Source organism: Festucalex cinctus, chromosome 17 (assembly GCF_051991245.1).
Source record: "Festucalex cinctus isolate MCC-2025b chromosome 17, RoL_Fcin_1.0, whole genome shotgun sequence".
In the NCBI taxonomy this organism is placed as follows: Eukaryota; Metazoa; Chordata; class Actinopteri; order Syngnathiformes; family Syngnathidae; genus Festucalex; species Festucalex cinctus.
The window spans coordinates 12,929,844-12,949,475 of record NC_135427.1 but is presented as its reverse complement, the minus strand read 5'-3'; the positions used below and the strand labels follow the sequence as shown (position 1 = coordinate 12,949,475).

General features: G+C 39.5%; 1 protein-coding gene across 3 annotated transcripts; it reads left to right on the top strand.

The window, feature by feature from the left end:
- Window positions 1-86: 86 nt before the first annotated feature.
- LOC144004673 (vesicle-fusing ATPase-like) lies at window positions 87-19,572 on the top strand. 3 transcript variants are annotated; one of them, XM_077502065.1, is made up of 22 exons: window positions 87-212; window positions 1,308-1,393; window positions 1,711-1,807; window positions 2,316-2,355; window positions 2,839-3,005; window positions 3,512-3,619; window positions 3,720-3,795; window positions 4,409-4,564; window positions 7,445-7,644; window positions 8,193-8,358; window positions 9,631-9,705; window positions 9,797-9,984; window positions 11,063-11,158; window positions 11,324-11,480; window positions 11,561-11,694; window positions 13,062-13,128; window positions 13,213-13,292; window positions 16,158-16,292; window positions 16,432-16,545; window positions 18,773-18,828; window positions 19,166-19,194; window positions 19,336-19,572. In XM_077502065.1, the coding sequence occupies exons 1-21, from the start codon at window positions 201-203 to the stop codon at window positions 19,179-19,181; spliced, it is 2,226 nt and encodes a 741-aa protein (XP_077358191.1). In that variant the 5' UTR covers window positions 87-200; the 3' UTR covers window positions 19,182-19,194; window positions 19,336-19,572. The 3 variants fall into 3 exon arrangements, with proteins under 3 accessions (XP_077358191.1, XP_077358193.1, XP_077358192.1); XM_077502067.1 differs by having other exon boundaries at window positions 19,290-19,572; XM_077502066.1 differs by having other exon boundaries at window positions 19,272-19,572.
- The last annotated feature ends 60 nt before the right edge of the window (window positions 19,573-19,632 follow it).

Sequence of the window (19,632 nt, the reverse complement as noted above, 5' to 3'; positions counted from 1 at the left end):
TATTGAGTAACATACCAGGGGAGATATGCACCGCTGAATATTGGTCCCCGCACTTCCTGGATGCTGTGACGTCAGAGACGTGTTAGTCACGTGCCGCCACAAGATCTCGTAACATCTCGGGAGGTTTGATCATCATCACAGTCGCTGTCTCTGTCAGCCGAAGAAAAACTTCAGTTCTTTGCGCTTGAATCAACACAAAGATGACAACGAGGGTGAGTATATATATCGAATGTACAGTTTACGAACACGCCACACTAATTTACATACGCGGGAGGTACAAAAATGCTCTTTTTGAAGACTGAACAAGTCTGTGGTTGCAAGAAGAAACACTTGTCATTCAAAAGTTGGCAGCCCGGAAAGCGAAATCTTATGACCACTTTCTCTGCTAGCACGATTTAGCTGCCACTTAAATGTGTTGGAGTTGACCCGGAGCGGTCGACGTAGCAATAATTGTTCTGTCTGGCTCAAAAGAAGTTTGTGAGCAAGTTTAATAGCGCTACAACGCTTTACTTAGCACATTTCACCAGCGACTGTTTACGTCAGCAAACGTTTTCAAGCGCTGCTACGGACTTATGTCAACAAAGTACCTTGTGTTTCTATTTTGCATATTTTAAGTACAATACGACCATTTTTTGTGTTAAGTCTCAACATTAAACATCTAATATTTATCCCCTCTGGTCATTATGAGACGTTTGTCGAGTTTAATGAGTGAAGTTAAATGCCAGCAAGGATTAACTTCCGCTTTAGGTCACGTAAACGCAGACGTCATCCATCAACAATTACCACCAATCATCGTAGCTTTTTAATGCGTATTACAAGGTTTATGGTTGTAAAAAGTTTTTAGCCAGTTCTGTCAAGTTATGGTTTGTAGTCAGAGGTTTAATCAAGGGTTATGGTTTCAAATTAGGGTCTCAAGTGACGTGGAGGTGTTGAGCTGGTGGAGACCTTAAATGCAGCCACGAGCCACCTCTTTTCTTCCATGCATAATTTTTCTTTCCTTCCATTCGTTCTTTCCTTCCTTCCTCCCTTCCTTCCTTCCTAACTCATATTTTTGCATAAAACACATAGAATGTTTATGTTCATCAGAAGTTGTTAAATATTTTATTCAATGCATTTCAATTACTGTATATGAGATGTGGGCTGCTGGGCAGATGTGACGTTCTCTGCTGACTTATAGCAGCAACAAAGTTTGGAAAAAGAAAAAAAAAAAGGCTGCGCAATGGCTTGTAACTAAAATATTTTCTGTCAATATGATAATGATAACACCCTGTTCATTTGTTTGAACGCTGTCCATTGTCTTTCTTCAGCTGATGCAGGCGGCGCGATGCCCGACCGACAAATTGTCCCTCACCAACTGTGCCGTCATCAACGAGAAGGAGCCGCAATTTGAGCAGTGAGTTGTCGATCTATTTCTTTATATCGCTGGGTTGCTGGAGCCTATCTCAGCTGGCTGTGGGCAGCTGGCGGGGTACACCCTGAACTGGTTGCCAGCCGATTGCAGTATTTGTTTATTTATTTTAACAGAAGCAAAAGTGTCAGAAAAACTTTGAATGCAAAAATAATGATGATTTTGTCTCCTGTTTGGATACTTAGATGCAAACAAAATATGACACCCCTAATAAATATATAAATAAGAATGTATTTAGACAAACTCCCGAAGTCAACGTTTATTGTGTATCAATTAATCTCATTACTTCTTGTTTCTCTCAGACATGTCACTGTGCGCAACCTAACCCAGAAGTACGTGTTCACCTTGAAGACGCATCCCAGCGTCAGCATGGGCAGCATCGCCTTTAGTCTCCCACAGGTACGGCCCGGGATCCCTAAACCTGGTAGCCTGCATCTTGCCACCGGGGGTCGCTCTTGGAAAAAGCTTCTAATCTTGGCAGTCTTAAGCAGGGAAGGCACATGCTGCTTTTTAACATCTTAACCAATTTTTGAAATGAGGGACATGTGAGACGGAGTGTACTCCGTTTTAAGACCATCTGCTTTCTACTTTCAAGGATCTGAATGAACATTTTTGCTTCTTCTACCGTCATCATAATTCTAAACTCACTGTAAAATTAAGACTTGTGTGTGTGAGCTCAGCAACAAATAGCTTTTTCCTCCTTTTAACTTGGCTTCTTCTCCGTCCATCTTTAACCCGGGCCGCTGCCTCCACACCAGCCTGCAGGTACTCTCGAATCCTCTCTTCCTTCTATTCTTCTTCTGCCAGACTTTAAAATCTGCTTCCTAAGTTGCGAACCCTTCACTGTTGTGGCTTAAGAGCAATGAAAGTCCATCTTGTGTTCTCTTCTGTTTTTGCCTCCAAACAGAGGAAATGGGCCGGCCTTTCTATCGGACAAGAAGTGGAAGGTGAGTTAAAAAGGTGCTCTCACTTGCCACTATATTAGGTACACTTGAGATCCAGTACAACAGCTGTAGCGTCAATAAAAAGTGAGCATGAGATGCAGTGTAATTTTCAATATTCATTTCCTTATTGAAATAAATGGAATTGCCACAAATCCATTTTAGAAAAAAAAAAAAATCACACTTTTTTTTTTTTTTTTTTGTAATATTTGTTTGGTAAGAAAAATATAAGTCTAGAATATTTTATGTTACATACAGGTATGACAGCATTAAATCAAACTTTTTTTCATTTGCTTCAATTCAATGGACTTTGTGCTTCTCCTGCGCTTTGGCCACATGGGGGCAGCATAATACAGAGTTATCTTGTTACAAAAATAAAAAAAAATACATCAAGATGTGAATACTTTCACTTCTGCTCCTGCTTTAATGGCAGTAAACTAAGGAGGAAAAAAACAATTCTAGTTTTTCATCAAAATATATGTCCTGCAGTCTCCAACTACACGTTTGACAAGTCCAAGCAATGCATCAGCGCCATGACGGTGGAGATCGACTTCCTGCAGAAGAAGAACGCCGACAGCAATCCGTACGACTCGGACGTGATGGCCAACGACTTCATTCAGCAGTTCAACCACCAGGCCTTCACGACGGGACAGCAGGTAGCAGACGCTTGTCCGTAGTGGTGACTTGAGGGCGACAAAACAAAACAAAAAAAATCATGCAGAGAAACAGACAATATGATCGGAATCCTTTTCACCAGTGGCATGTGGTCATAATAAGCTATTAATGTGGTGCATGCCCAAGCCCTTCAAAATAAAATCATTGAAAATATTTATCTGTCAGTGTCCTCTAAAATACAATACTGTAATTCTACTGTTTTGGTCTGAAATTCCTGTCTATTTTGTCCTGTTTTCCTCGCGGGCAGTGGAGAAGCTGACAACTTGTTTCGTGCATGCACAAAGACAAATCTGTACGTGCGCCTTTTGAATGGCAAAAAAAGCTAGCAGTCAAACAGCGTATCTGACAACGCACATTTTTCAGCTCATTTTTCTCAGTCCAGCATGCCCACTCTAGAAGGTCACCGCTCATCACTCCTTTTCACACCATTTTCCTCCAAACACTGAAATATGTTTATGCCATATTTGTGTGTCTGTGAATTTTGCAGATGGTGTTCAAGTTTGGCGATAAGCCATTGGACGTGCTAGTGAAAGATATGGAGGGCATGGACCCGAGCATCCTAAAGGGTGACCAGAGCTCGGTCAAAAAACCAAAGGTGCCCCTTTTTTTTTTCCCCCTGATGCCTTCACAATGACTTCATGTTTAATAGCATCATGCTATTAATAATCATAATAATGCGTCTTTCCGAACCTCAGATTGCCATCGGCTTGTTGCTGGCAAACAGTCAGGTGATCTTTGAGAAGGCGGAGAGTTCCTCCATGACGCTGATTGGTAAGCTTTGCTTTTTGCCTTTTTGTAGTAAATGATGAATATATATATTTTTTAGTGTATTATGTAAAAATGACTATAATGAAGGAATAAATGAGGGATTCCCACAACAGCCATTATCTCCAGGATGGAATGAAAGTCTTCTATATGGCCACAAGGGGGCATTGTGCTCACATTGACTTCCTCCACTGCTCAGGAGGTTTTATTTGAGTGTTTGCGCACCATTAATGGCAGTAGTTTTTCCATCCACAAACCGTGATGAATAGATATTATTCCACAATAGTTCTTAATCTTTAAGTTTCTGTGGCAAAAATCCAGCAAGTCAAGCTGAGTCCCCACGAAATTTCAAAGAAGTGGAGTCAAGTCATTACTTGAGTGAAGCAAGTCATAAATCTTTTTCAGTCACAACGCATATTGTGTAATAATTGACTTGTATTTTCAAAACAACAAAAAAAAGGCATAGTTTGTTTAAACTGCAGATTATCAATCATATAAACAGACGTGACTTTTCAAGTCAAAATCAAGACCCTAAAATTGGCAAATCAAGTCAAGTTGTGTAACTGAAATCTCCCACTTCTGGTAATAATAAATGTTTTAAAAAACGACATGTTCACAGGGAAATCCAAGACCAGAGAGTCTCGCCAGTCCATCATCAGTCCCGACTGGAACTTTGAGAAAATGGGCATCGGCGGCCTCGACAAGGAGTTTTCCGACATCTTCCGCCGAGCTTTCGCCTCGCGAGTTTTCCCTCCGGACATCGTGGAACAGATGGGTGAGTTCCTGTCGCAGCGCCACCTGTTGCTCGGGCATACACATGACAAGCAATGACTTTGCATGCTTGGACAGACTTTGAAAAAACAAACAAAAAAAAAACAGTTTATTTAATTTATTTGAAGTAGAGTAACTGCTGTCAGCACCGGATTATAATGAGACGTCAAATCCATTCATGACTTTTATAAATCCTTAAATCCAAACGAGGGGCAAAGGCACCTTTGAAGGTGAATGTGTCATCTGTCATAATTGGCGAGTAGCACGCAGGCTAGCGTCTGACGTGTGTCACATGATTCACAACTCTTTTTCTTTATGACTCATCCGCTTCTCCCACATCAATCCTCCTGAGCCTGAAGACTTGTGAGGACCTGTTCAAAAGAGCGAACCCTCGCCGATTCGCTCATTGCCTTTCGTGAACTCAGCGATTTTGCAAATTATCATGTAGAACATTCCTAAAATTACTGCATTAAAAAATGAGTGTATGTATCAATAAGTCCAAAACGTTAGGGTTGCTCGATTATGAAGAAAATATTATCATGATTAATTTGGTAATAATTGCAATCACAATTAGGACAATCATTTGTTAGATATATATACCGGTACATTTAAACAACTCAAAATTAGTGTTAATTATCTTTTATTTTGTTTATGATTATGCCGATTTTGTAATTGTTGTGTGTAATAATTGGAATTGGAAGTGAATTTCAATTTCACAGCCCTCCAGAACGTTATAAAATGGCAAATAGGAAAGTAGTAATTGATATATTTACTGTTTGTAAAGTATCAAAATATTTAAAGTTAATTGTTTTCTACAATACGTAGATATATAGTAGGGGATAGATTGATTATCAGACGTGCTTATTATCGCTGCCGATATTCAGCATTTTGACGAATATCATTAAAATCATCATTAAAATTGTAACGGCCAAACAGATCAATTTGTGTCAACTTCAGGAAACTATTTACATTTTCAGTTAACTTTATAAGTGATGCTGCTGACCCTAGGAACTCTCTGTACCCTTTTGTTTTTGTTTGAAATTAAAACTAAGACAAGTGAAAATGTAACATTCCCGAAATTTTGGAAAACATTATCCTGGAAAACAAAAGGTAACTATTGAATTTGTTTGAGATTTCATTTAACCTTTTAGGACCTGCTGAAGTCCCTGAGAGCTCCCTGAACTTTTTGTTAAATTTTAAAACTAACTAAATCTAAGAAGGGGAAAAATAAGCAAATTGATTGTACACAATGTCATGACTGTCTTTTTTGTTGTGTTTTTAATTATTTTTTGAGGGTTGGGAGATGTCTACTATTCATAAATATTTTTCTGTTTGCGGTGAGCCTTCGTCCCTAACAAAAAACACACACATTGCTGATACCGACCTTTAATCGAGCACTGGTGCGCAGGAGTCGGCATTTTGGCTGTGTCCAGCTGGCCGCTGCGCTGAGATGCCAGGCCCTGATAGCCCGTCCCGCTAAAGGTAAAGATCTAATTGGCCTGCATGAGGTGGACAGGTGCTGACAGCAAGGGGGGGGCACAGCGTGGAGGGGGCGTCTGCAGTGCACACGTTTTGGGCGCGAGCGTTGCTTTACGAAGGAGTTTGACTCCCGCCGAGGTCACCCGGGCTTTGGCGCCGAAGACGACTTCCCACCTGGCCGCTCCTCCGCAAATGGCAGCTCAGATGTTTATCAGCGGGCCTCTCAATTAGCCCAAATGTCACGGCGCAGGTGCAAACGGCCGCCATGAAAGCTACGCTGTGCGCCGAGGTCGACGTCAACCGGCAGCGCGCTGATAATGGATCAATTTAAAAATCTATTTATTTAAATATTCAGTTTATTTTATAATAAATGCTGCCGATCCTGGGAACTTCTTCCATTTCTGTTTGAAATGTAAAACGTAAGTGAAAATGTAACAATTTAAGACACGCTATTGACCCTGGAAGGACTCTGATCTTTTTGTTAGAATTTTAAAAGAAATTGTCTAAGATTTAAAATAAAGCCTCCAATATTTTGCAAATATTTTCAACAAATGTAAGAGTTAATGCGTGTATTTTTATTTTATTTTATTTTGATACCTGTATTTTTCCTTTTAGTGAACATAAATATTGACTCCAAATATCAGTATCGATCCTGAAAAAACATCTCTCGGTCTCTCTCTAATAAATAGCTTTGTGTTCAACTAAATAGGCCACAATATAACACCAATATAACAATATAACATCCGTTTGTTGTTAAATTGGTAAAGATCATCATTATTTCAGTATACAGTGTTGAATGCCAAAATGGCTTTAAGCACGTAGCTGCCTACTGTATTTGTGACTACATCCGCCCTGCATTCCCAGCTACTCAGGAACTATCAGAGGGGTTGCTAGGCACTAAGCTAACTTCAGTTATATATCGTTTTATTGTTTTTTTACTTACTTTTTTTATGAACTCATTCATCCTTTTCACTCCAAGCTGTGTTACTGGATTTTGACTGATTTTGCAAGGCCCACAGAATATTGTGTTCTCTTTTTATAAAAACTTGGAATGTACCAAAAGAAAGATTAGAGCCTCTTCTTTCATCAGGAAAAAAAAAAGTGTATTTGTATCTGTTTCCGTTTTGCAGAAATTCACATTCAAACATAGCTAAGTTTCACCAATATTCACATTCCTGGTGAAAACACTTGCAAAAAGAGCTTGTTGCAACATGGCCCTGGCTGATCTCTTATACTCTTTTGCCACCTGCTGGCCATTCTTTTGTAATGAGCACCATTGTTTTAAACCATCTATTCATGTCAGTAGCTGCCTTCTATATGCTTTTGTATAAAAAAAACAAAAAAACTTATAGTATGTTTGTATCACAATACAGTACTGAGAATGACTGATGTTGCGTTTGCGTAGGCTGCAAGCACGTGAAGGGCATCCTGCTTTACGGCCCGCCGGGCTGCGGCAAGACGCTGATGGCGCGGCAGATCGGCAAAATGCTCAACGCCCGCGAGCCCAAGATCGTCAACGGGCCCGAGATCCTCAACAAGTACGTGGGCGAGTCGGAGGCCAACGTGCGCAAGCTGTTTGCCGACGCCGAGGATGAGCAGAAGAGGGTGAGGAGGGCAACATCCGGCAATCCCGTTTCGAATGCTTGCCGTCATCATGAAGACGAAAACTATTCACGCTCACATTTAGAGTTCAAGATTTTAGTGCACATAGTAAGGCCAGCTTGAACAAATTGAGCGCACTTCTATCAACATTATTTATCTGAACACGTAAGAAGTCATTTGTGCAGGAGTGGACAGATCTGCTCTTTAGGTGAAGCAAGATGTTGATAACGCTTCACCGAGTGGTGGTCCGTTTGGATAGCGAGACACTGGCGTCGAACCTCAGTCTTCACCACCTAATGAGGCGCTTCTTTGACTTGCGCACGCACGCACGCAGCTGCTTTAAATGCTGCACTGACAGCTGTGTGGATGGAGGGGAAACCCCCCTCAGCTTGTTGCCTTTCACCAATAATGATGAAGGATGATAGAAATGTGACATTTGACTATTGAGACGCACTACGAGTGAATATTCTTGGACACTGTTCAAAAGCATCCACAAAAACGTTTTTTTTTATTTTATTTTTTTTATGTGTCCCCATTCAAACCGTCAATAGCTGGGCCCCAACAGCGGCCTGCACATCATCATCCTGGACGAGATCGACGCCATCTGTAAGCAGCGAGGAAGCATGGCGGGCAGCACGGGCGTGCACGACACGGTGGTCAACCAGCTGCTGTCCAAGATGGACGGCGTGGAGCAGCTCAACAACATCCTGGTCATCGGTAACGCATGAATACCCTCATTCTCAATTTTTTTTTTTTTTTTTTTTTTTTTAATTATTATTATTATTATTATTATTATTATTTTTTTTTTTTTTTTTACCTATCTTCTGCCACCAAAAAAATTAAACAAAGCCCAGTCTCACATAAAAGTATTGCTTTAGCGCAGGGGTCTGCAACCTGCAGCTCTGGAGCCACATGCGGCTCTTTGGTCCCTCTCCAGAAAAAAGTATTAATATTTTTTTAACATATTTATTTGTATTTTTCAGATAAAATATTCTTTACATGAATTAATGATTAAATAAAATGACTAATTAAATATTCAAAAGTGGTCCAAATTTTTAAAAATGGGAGACAGGAGGTGGATGGAAAAAAAATGCCTAAAATGTCCAAAAAGGAAGAGGAAAAGCAGAAAATTACTATAAAATGTCCACAAAATTGCCAAAAATGTCAGAGAATTGAATAAAAAAAAGGCAGAAAATAAAATGTTCCAAAAGTAACCATAAAATGTCCAAAAAGAAAAGGAGAAATGCGGAAAATTACCATAAAATGTCTTTGACATTGCAAAAAAAAAAAAAAAGTCTGAAAATATATATATATATTTTTTTAAAGCAGAAAAGAAACTGTTCAAAAAGTATCTATCAAATGTCCAAAAACAAAAGAAATCTTTAAAATGACCATAAAATGTCGACAAAATTGCCAAAAATGTACGAAAATTGATAGCAAATAGGCACAAAAAAATGTCGAAACAAAAAAAGGAGGGAGGCAAAAAAATTACCCCATGTCCATAAAATTTCCAATAATGTAAAAAATTTAACAAAAAAAGCAGAAAAACAAATAATTAATAAATAACTACATAAAGGTAGAAGAAAATGAATGGTGCTGCTCTAATGAGCTATTGGGCCCCTCCGTACATTAGACTAACACACTGTTTCGTTCATCACAATGTTCAAATATTTTGCTGCACCAGACCAATTTTTTTTTTGTTATTTATTTGACCTAAAATGGCTCTTTTGACAGTAAAGGTCGTCGATCCCTGCTTTAGCACCATCTTGTGCCATCTTGGTACCAAAGAACAATGTTGAAGTAAGTTGCGGAGCTCCATTTAGACAAAAGTAGTGCTTTGCCACCATCTACAACCTCTTTTTAATGAGAGAGATGGCATAATTTACTCGCAGATTTCTGCTGTTTGTGTCAGGGCTCGCTCACAAGTGAATTGCTCGTAACGAAGGTACCTATGTACTCTGGTTCATCTGACTACTTTTGTTCCTTCAGGTATGACCAACAGGCCAGACCTGATCGACGAGGCCTTGCTGCGGCCCGGGAGGCTGGAAGTCAAGATGGAGATCGGTAAGAGCGCAAGAGAGATGATACTCGGCTCGTCTTAGTGTGGCGACGACGACGTCCCTGCGTCATGAAAGCGCTTTCTCCCTGCGTTCAGGCCTGCCGGATGAGAAAGGTCGCGTTCAGATCCTGAACATCCACACGGCAAAAATGCGACAGTTCAAGCTGCTGGCCGGCGACGTGGACATCAGAGAGCTCGCCGTGGAGACCAAAAACTACAGCGGAGCCGAGCTGGAAGGCCTGGTCAGGGCGGCGCAGTCCACCGCCATGAACAGACACATTAAGGTCGGCTACCAAACCTCTTGCGTGCATATTACGGGTTGAAAAATAATCAATATTTTAGTCGTTTAACCGATAACATTGATATTTTTATGCCACTGACAGTAACCTCCTGACTACCAGCATTTCAAATTTATCCTCTGTAGTGGACCTTTTTAAACCTGAATATCTCCCACCTAGTGCATACAAATTGAATTAACTCGTTTTTGTGCTTTATAGAGGACATTCAGAGCTTTACAATGATACCAAATGTGTAGGGGTTTGATTGCATCATAAAAGAAAATGGCTTCCCTCAGTGCAAGCACTCTTTAGGGAAGAGGAAAAGTAAGTGTATAACACTTTTATTTGAAAAAAATTTAGGATTTAAATGTTGTTAGCATGTTTTCTATAAGACTCTTAAGAACACATTGAAGTATTGTTTGAATTATTTTAACTGTATTTGAGCCTAGCATTTAAGTTTAAAAAAATCATCAAACAAATTAAAAAACATCATAGCTTAGAAATAAAAACTTTTTTTTTTTTTCTCAAAAATTTCTTTTGCAGTATTCTAGTTACTTCACATTGACTGGGGAACATCAAAATAAACATGATTGGACAATATATTTTTTTCCCTGGTAGTCAGGAGGATAAACCATATAAAATATGACTATTGATCCCTCTCCAGGAAATTTGCATGACAGGACATTAAAAATGGCATCAGCAGAAAATAACAAGAACGATTTTAGATTATTTTTTTCTCCCCCCAAAATGGTGCAAAGCTGAAATAAAGTAGATAATTATCTGTAGGTTGAGGCAATGAATTATTATTTTCTGATGTAGCTGCCTGTGCGTGTTATCATGAGAAAATGTCACCTAATCATTGTGAAGTTCAAGTCTACACAGCTGAAAAAACACTTGAATGCGCACACGCGCAGCGCGCGGGCAGATATTAGCAGGCGTTGACGTACGACGGCCGAGACGTCTGGTGCCCCGTGTGAGCTCGTATTCTTCGCCCGGGGTCGTCTCCGTCTGACCTTTGCGCTCTGTGTAGTTGAGCAATGGTAATAATGCACATCTCATTCCTGTGTGTGCGTGCGTGTTTTAGGCCAGCAACACGGTGGAGGTCAACATTGATACGGCGGAGAAGCTGCAGGTCAGCAGGTTGGACTTTATGGCCTCGCTGGACAACGACATCAAACCTGTAAGTTGACGTCACGTTGTCATCAGTTGAGGGAAGTAATCAAGAACAAATGTGCTTAATTCAATTCTTCAGTTATCTGTACTTTTGATGATTTTTTTTTTTTTTTTGCCTTATATGTGCAACAGTGCAAAAAAAAAAAACAGCTTGTTACTCGGTCCTCCGCAGGCGTTCGGCAGCAACCAGGAGGACTACACCAGCTACATCACGAACGGCATCATCCGCTGGGGCGACCCCGTGTCGGTGGTGCTGGCGGACGGGGAGCTGCTGGTGCAGCAGACCAAGAACAGCGAACACACGCCGCTGGTGTCCGTGCTGCTGGAGGGTACCGCGCAAACACGCGCATTACACGCACCGTCAGCATCGACGCGTGACGGGACCGTCTGTCGCGATTTGACCACACAGGGCCGCCCAACAGCGGCAAGACGGCGTTGGCGGCCAAGATCGCCGAGGATTCGCAGTTTCCTTTCATCAAGATCTGCTCCCCTGACAAGATGATCGGATATTCGGAGATCGCCAAATGCCAGGCCATTAAAAAGGTTGCTATTGCTACTATTATGTAAGAGTGGGTCAAGTGTGACCAACTCCATTCTTAGTTTTAGAGTTGTTGTTTTTTTAACTCCAGATAGCTAAATTCCAAATTCACAGTGCTAAAACAAACACAAACAACAAAAAGGTCCACGCATGATCTACACGTTTAATCATCCTCATCCTTTAATGAGGCCCTCTGAGCACTTACATAATCAGGAGTCGAGATCATTCAAATTAAGTTTCATTTTTTGAAACAAATTGGTGGATTTATTTAAATAATAAAACAAAAAAATATAATAAACAATTTTACATAGGATAAAATAAACAATTGTATTTCTTTTTTTGTTTAAAAAAAAGGGTATTTTTTATCATAAATGTAATAAAAAAATATTTTAGATCGATTAAAATATTTTTTAAATAATTGGTACATTTTTTCGCATGAAATAAATAGAATTATAGTAAACTTTTTTTGAGAGCTCAGAATTGTTCATTCTGTAGTTTTTTTTTCTTTTTTTGAGAGCTCAGAATTGTTCATTCGGTAGTAAAAAAAAAAAAAAGAATTATAGTAAACAATTTACATGTACATTTAACATATTTAAATTATTTTATTAATTATTATTGTTATTATAGCTCATTTATATATTATGTTTAAACAAATAGCCAGATTTATTATTGGAAATAAAACCTAACCTGCGATTGGCTGGCAACCAGTTCAGGGTGTGCCCCGCCTATTGCCCAAAACCCGCTGAGATAGGCTCCAGCACCCCTCGCAACCCTTGTGAGGAATAAGTGGTCAAGAAAATGGATGGATGGATGAAAATAAAACCTTCAGTAAAATAAAAAAAGTATACATTTAAGAAAAGTTTTTTTTTTTTTTGGGTCATAAAAGTAAATTAAAAATAATACTAAACAATTACATGTACATCCATCCATTTTCTGAACCGCTTAGATTTTTGAATTATTTTATTAAATTATTACTTTATTGGAAAGAATGAATAGTAAACTGTTTTATTAAAAAAATTAATAGCCTAATTTGTTTATTGTAAATTAAATAGTCAAATCAACAATTTTACATATTACACTGTATATTTAACAAAGCAAGTGTTCTGTCGTGTTATTGGCAGTTTAACTTGTACCCTCTGCCATCTGCCTGTCACTATATGTCACTGACATAAAGGTACACAGATACATATTTGATGTTAATAAATCATTTTCAGAGCAATAGGTGAAAATAGATCATTTCCTGCGGCACACCTGAGCATCACTTGATTTGCATGAATCGACCTTTTGAGTTCCAAGAACTAAATGCACGTAGAACTCGGAGGTGCAAATGCATCTATTGTCCAGTTGATTGTGAGTTCTCTTCTGGTGTCAGATATTCGAGGACGCCTACAAGTCTCAGCTCAGCTGCATCGTGGTGGACGACATCGAGCGCTTGCTGGGTGCGCGGACCGAACCCTTTGACAACATCCTGCCGTTTTGTTTTGTTTTTCTTCTTCACCTTGTCTCTCCTCTCCTGAATTCAGACTTTGTGCCCATCGGCCCTCGCTTTTCCAACTTGGTGCTGCAGGCTCTGCTGGTCCTCCTCAAGAAGCCGCCTCCCAAGGTAACACTCGGGGCTGCCGCTCCGCCGGCGGCAGAGAGAGGGCAGCAGATCACGCGTGCGCTGGCGGGGGCCGTCTCGGCTGCGAGTGGCATGAGAGCCGCCGTTGTGCGAGGGGGGACGCTCGTTAGTGTTTGTTGCGCTCCGAGTGAATGGCGCGGCCGAGGGCCCGCCCGTCCCCGCGCCCGCGGCTGGTTGCCGGGTTTGCGAGCGCAGCGGATGGCGCGCTGTATAGCCCGCATGTGCATGAGAAGCGCCGGGCCCAGCGGGGCGCCGGGGGCCCGGGCGACACGGAGGAGAATGGGCTGTGTGAGAGAAGCGGGACCTGGCAGCGCCGCCGCCTGTGTGGCACCTCATCTGCATGCAGCGTCGCAAACCCCCCGCGCCGCGGGGGTGCGGCCGGCGGCCATAATCCCCCGCTGTCTGCTCGCCACTCTCCTGCCGCTCCTCCTGGTCCTCCTCCAGCTCGCCGGCTTAGCGCAGCTACAATTATTTTCTTTCTTCCTGGCTCATGTTTGTCACGCCGCTCTGCTGCCGTGCTCGCGTCGTTCGCCCTCACTCGCCCGGCCGTCCTCTCAGCTCGGCTTCACATGTCCGTCGCTGCGTCTTAGGCAACTTTTAGCTCTGCAGCACCAACGCTTCAAAGGTCACCTTCTGGGATTCAAGCTTTTTCAAATAAATTTCCCTGTTGAAATCAGAGTTATTATTATAGTTTTGGAATTTTCGTTTTAGTTAGTTTTTAGTTTGTTTTTGCGGGGTTTTTTTTGTTTTTTTTTAGTTTTTTTTTTCTGTTAGTTTTTATTAGTTTTAGTTATTCGAGATCCAAGCTTTTTCAAATTAATTTCCCCGTTGAAATCAGGGTTATTATTATAGTTTTGGAATTTTCGTTTTAGTTAGTTTTTATTTTGTTTTTGCGTTTTTTTTTAGTTTTTTTTTAGTTTTTTTTTCTGTTAGTTTTTATTAGTTTTAGTTATTCGAGATCCAAGCTTTTTCAAATTAATTTCCCCGTTGAAATCAGGGTTATTATTATAGTTTTGGAATTTTCGTTTTAGTTAGTTTTTAGTTTGTTTTTGCGGGGTTTTTTTTGTTTTTTTTTAGTTTTTTTTTTCTGTTAGTTTTTATTAGTTTTAGTTATTCGAGATCCAAGCTTTTTCAAATTAATTTCCCCGTTGAAATCAGGGTTATTATTATAGTTTTGGAATTTTCATTTTAGTTACTTTTTATTTTATTTTGAGGTTTTTTTTTATGTTTTTTTTTGTTTTTTTTAGTTTTGTCTGTTAGTTTTTATTCGTTTTAGTTATTTAATAAATGTTTAGTTTTAGTTTCAGTATTTTAGTTTTTTAAAAACTGCCCAAAGCTGGGATAGGCTCCAGCGCCCCCGCGACAGTTGTGAGGAGCAAGCGGTTAAAAAAATGGATGGATGGATGGATGGGTGTCTCTCTTGAGCTTGAGTGACGTCATATGAACATACTTGTCTATTGGCTGCTGTGAGATGACATCACTTGTGTGACACATTTTCAAACGTCCTTATTCTGGTTAATATCAAAATAAATCTACTTAAAATCATATTTAAAATCAGCCCCAAAGGCTCATGCATTCAACTAATTACCAAAGACTAAAAATCAAGGAAATTTTTGCTATAATTATAGTTAGTTGTAGTTAGTTTTTTAAATATAAAATGTAGCTTCAGTTAGTTTTCGTTTTTTAAAAAGCATTTTCGTTTTTATGTTATTTCTTAACTAATTTTTTTCATTTTAGTTTTATTTTTTTTGTTAGTTTTAGTGAACTGAAATAACCTTGGTTGAAAGGAATTCATGTGACCCCCCAAAATCATCCACAAAAAAATAGTAATAATTTGGTGTTCCCTCGCAATAAAGCGGTTCACTTTTCACGGCCTCGCTGTTTCGCGGATTTGTTTTTTTTTTGTGCAATTTTGCATGCTTTTTTTTTTTTTTTTTTTTTTTACAGTAATGTACCTATTTTATACAATTTCTGAAGGTTTGAACATTGCGAATGTTTAAACAAGAGAGAAATGTGAGATAATGTAAATGCCTCAATGAGAAAAGTGTATAAACTGTGTGGTGAGGCGTTTTAGAGCTTTAAAACATTTGTAATAAATGTAAAACATAAAGCTACTAGCTACATCGTGGATTTCATTTATTGCGGGTATTTTTTGGAACCTAACCCCAGCGAAAAACGAGGGAACACTGTAATAAATAAATAAGCACAATAAAAAGAGCATGTAAAGAACGAAACTATTTTTTAATAGATGTAGTCAACCTAAAAAATTACAATAATGTTATATACACAACATTCTGATTAATATTGTTTTTGTGTAATAAGCAGCAGAATCCACCTGTTTTTATCCATTATGGGGAAATGGCGGTCGACTGAAAATGACATCACAGTTACTTAGGGCTTGACCAATCACGGCGCACCTGCTTTCTGAGTTTGGTCATGTGATGTTTGCAAGCTGAGCCGTGATTGATCAATACCTGAGCCCTGAGCATCTGTGATTTCATTTTCAGTCGACAGACGGCAAGTGGCAAAATGGCCGCCTCCTGAAATGGACAGAAACGGGGATTTTGCTGCTTTATTCATATTCCATGCAATAGTAATCACAATACTGTACCGTGTTTAGACTAGTGGGGCTGCATAGAAGATAATATTTTTGTTGACTTGCCCTTTACCGTGTTGGGGGTGTGGCCTAATCGAGAGTTGGATGGACTGTCTGGACTTGAAATTGCATTGTGGCTCTCCTTGCCCAAATGCGAGGGCATTACATGACGTGAACACCTCTGTTTATTTTCGCCAAAAATTAACGCAACAGCTCGCAACTTGGGAAAAAAAAAATCATCTGATTTTCAGGGCCGCAAGCTGCTGATCATCGGCACCAGCAGTCGCAAAGATGTGCTCCAGGAAATGGAGATGCTCAACTCTTTCAGCACCACCATCCACGTTCCCAATATCTCCAACATAAAAGAGCTGATGGAGGCCCTGGAGGTAACGCACACGCATTGTGGCGGAGTTGAAAATAAATAATTAAAATAATTTTTAAATGATTTAATTGAAAATGTTTTCCATAAATTTCAAACTCGATTCCATGACACGCTGAACTTTACGGTCTTTGTTGCTCTCTCAGGTGCTAGGAAGCTTCCAGGAGAATGAGGTGGAGGCCCTGGCCTCAGCCTTCAAAGGTCGGGTCGTCGGGATCGGCATCAAGAAATTAATCATGCTCATCGAGATGGCCACTCAGGTACGAGAGAGAGGGTGAGAGTGATCCCGTTAAAAGAAGCAGCAAGGATTTATTCGGAAGTCTCACTGACGTCAACTACAACACCAACTATTTGATCAAAAGTATCATATTATTATTATTATTATTATTATTATTATTATGGCAAGTTGTTGGATTTTTTTAATGATTAATATATATATATATATATATATATATATATATATATATATATATATATATATATATATATATATATATATATATATAAAAGGTGCGGTAAAAAAAAATGCGAATGTGCGATTAATCTGCGTTAATACGTGATTAATGCAACATTTTTCTGTGATTAATTTATCTATTAACGCTTTAACTTTGACAGCCCTAATATATATATATATATGTGTGTGTGTGTGTGTGTATATATATATATATATATATATATATATATATATATATATAAGGGGTGTGAATTGCCTCGTACCTGACGATTCGATTCGTATCACGATTCACAGGTCACGATTCGATTCGATACCGATTAATCCCGATACGAATTTATAAGTCGATTGATGCGATTTTTTTTCATTTAAATTTAGAAAATACTAATCAGTAAGCTTGTAGAGTGTAAGATTTATATGAAAAAGTATTATTTATTTATCTGAAATTTCAGTCTTATAGAGGTTGTAATCTGTTTCATGTTTGAACAGCATTAAAATAAAATATTAAGGCTTAATGTTCCGTTCATATAACATTCTTCCATGCTCAAGGTGTGAATCCTAACCCGAAGTCAGACGTTTTGTTGAATATTTTTCCATTAAAAATGGAAGTTTAAAAATCGATTCACACACACACAAAGAAAAAGAAATATATATATATATATATATATATATATATATATATGTATATATATATATATATATATATATATATGTATATATATATTGATTTATTGATTGATTGATTTTTCTAATTTAAAAAAAAGCCTACTAGAACTACCGAACTTTTTTCAGCGGCCATTTAAATGGTGGCAGACATGTGCATATTTCCATTTAACATAATATGAATAGAATTGATTTATTCTGAACACTCATCCCCATTTATAAGGGTGTGCACACTTGTGCAACCACATTGTCAGTTTTTTTTTTTTTTTTTTTTTTTTTTTTTTTTTTTTTTTACCATCTCCCTTCGAAAAGATTATTCCAATCGAGTTGTACAGGTCATAGGTCACAGTAATATTGAAAAAATTTGGTGTCATTATTTGATATGACTAAAACTTGGCATTTGAAAATGGGTGTGTAGAATTTTTATATGAACTGTACATACACGTTTGGCTCTTGAGCCCTAAATTATAGTCAATAAAAAAACTAAATAAAAATGATTGCGATGAAGTTGATGGCAGCAAGTTGCACGCCAAGGACATCGGCGTCCCACCCTCTGCCGGCGTGTTCTGCCGGCGTCCGTCCTCCACATCTGGTCGCCAGAGCGTCCCCCTCCGCCGCTCGCAAACCGCCATGTGTTGAGTCCAATGAAAAATGCGTGCGGCTTTGCCTGATGATTTGTTGCGAACGCTTCTAGGTCACCACTTCCACTTCCAGTACGCTCATACTTGACAATGTTGCGACTGGCCAAGTGGGCGGTCACGTGTCCTGCCTCATGGGGACGCTTCCTGAAAAAGTCCCGAAGCGTCCCGCCGCGTCCTCGAGGGTGGCGGGCAGGTTCAACCCACATATGCCTTTAATCACTAGGACACAGCCAAGTGTGGTTTGTCATATGGCCCAGAGGGGCTCGTGGTTTGGCCTTCCAGTTGTGTTGTGATACGTTTTTTTTTTTGTTTTTTTTAACATTCCTCATAAAATATTCATAAAAACGCTCTAAAAGCGTGATTCTCAAACTCGGGTCCCCGGAGGTCTAGGAGTCGTAATTGCTAATTACCCCTCCCTGCATTACTTTTGGCCCAAAAGAAATAAAAGAGATGGAAGGTAGATGATCCATCCAGCCAGCCATTTTCTTGACTACTTATTCCTCACAAGGGTCGCGGGGGGGTGCTGTTTTGTACATGCCACCCATCCCGTCCCGAACCTGCATGTGCTGCGACACGCCGTGAACGTTATCTTTTGTGTCGCCATGGCAACACATGGCCACACTTTTTTTTTTTTTTTTTTTTTTTTTGGGATGGATGAGGGACTCCTCATTGTTGAGGATCATTCATGGAGGTAAGCTTGCTCACTTTCTCCCTCTCTTGTGTGCTTTCTAGATGAAACCCCAATACAGATTTATGAAGTTCATGAATCTACTGAAGGAGGAGGGAGCGTAAGTGTTTAGGTTTGGGGCGAGCTCGGGGGCACGAAGCACCAAAGCAGGTTCAGTCTGACTCGGGTTGGAAAATTTAAGGAAGTGCGCCCTTTGCTTTGGGAAATAAACTATGATTTTTTTTTTCTGAATAACAACCAGAATTCATGCAAGTACAGTTTATATGAAGAACCTGAAAAACCCACGTAGACAACATTTTGTAGGGTGATTCAATTATGATTTCATTAATTTCACGTCGACTTGCTTTGTGATTTTGGCCCCTGAATTCAGACATGAATCAAAGATTGTTATCATTTTGAAGGCTGTCCCCCATTTGACCACAGTTTTCCCCCTCCAGGATTAAAATGGATTGATGCCCTTCACAAGGTAAGAAGCCAAAAAAAAACCCTGTTCGACTTTGCCTGAAGCGCAAGCCGTGTTGTTGACAGTTTTGTGATTTGCAGTCTTGCCGTTATTGACAGAATGATCACGACTCCGATTGTAATCGATCAACTTGTTTGCCTCTAGATGAAGACAAACGTCCTCTTGTCTCGACGTGTCCCTCACACGCCACCAAAAATGTTGTGTAGACGAGGGATGTGAACTGGATCTGTGTATATTGTGATTGGTGATGATCAGTGATGTCATTTTTTATATGTAAAGTAAGAAGAAGACATTTGTACTCCTGATCATTCCGCACATCTCAGTGTCTTATGCTGTTTACTCATCTTTTTACTGTATTAATAAATTAATCGTATGAAATAATTGAGTGAATCAGTTCCGGTCCTTTAAAAAAAAAAAATAATTACAGTAGTACAGAGTGTG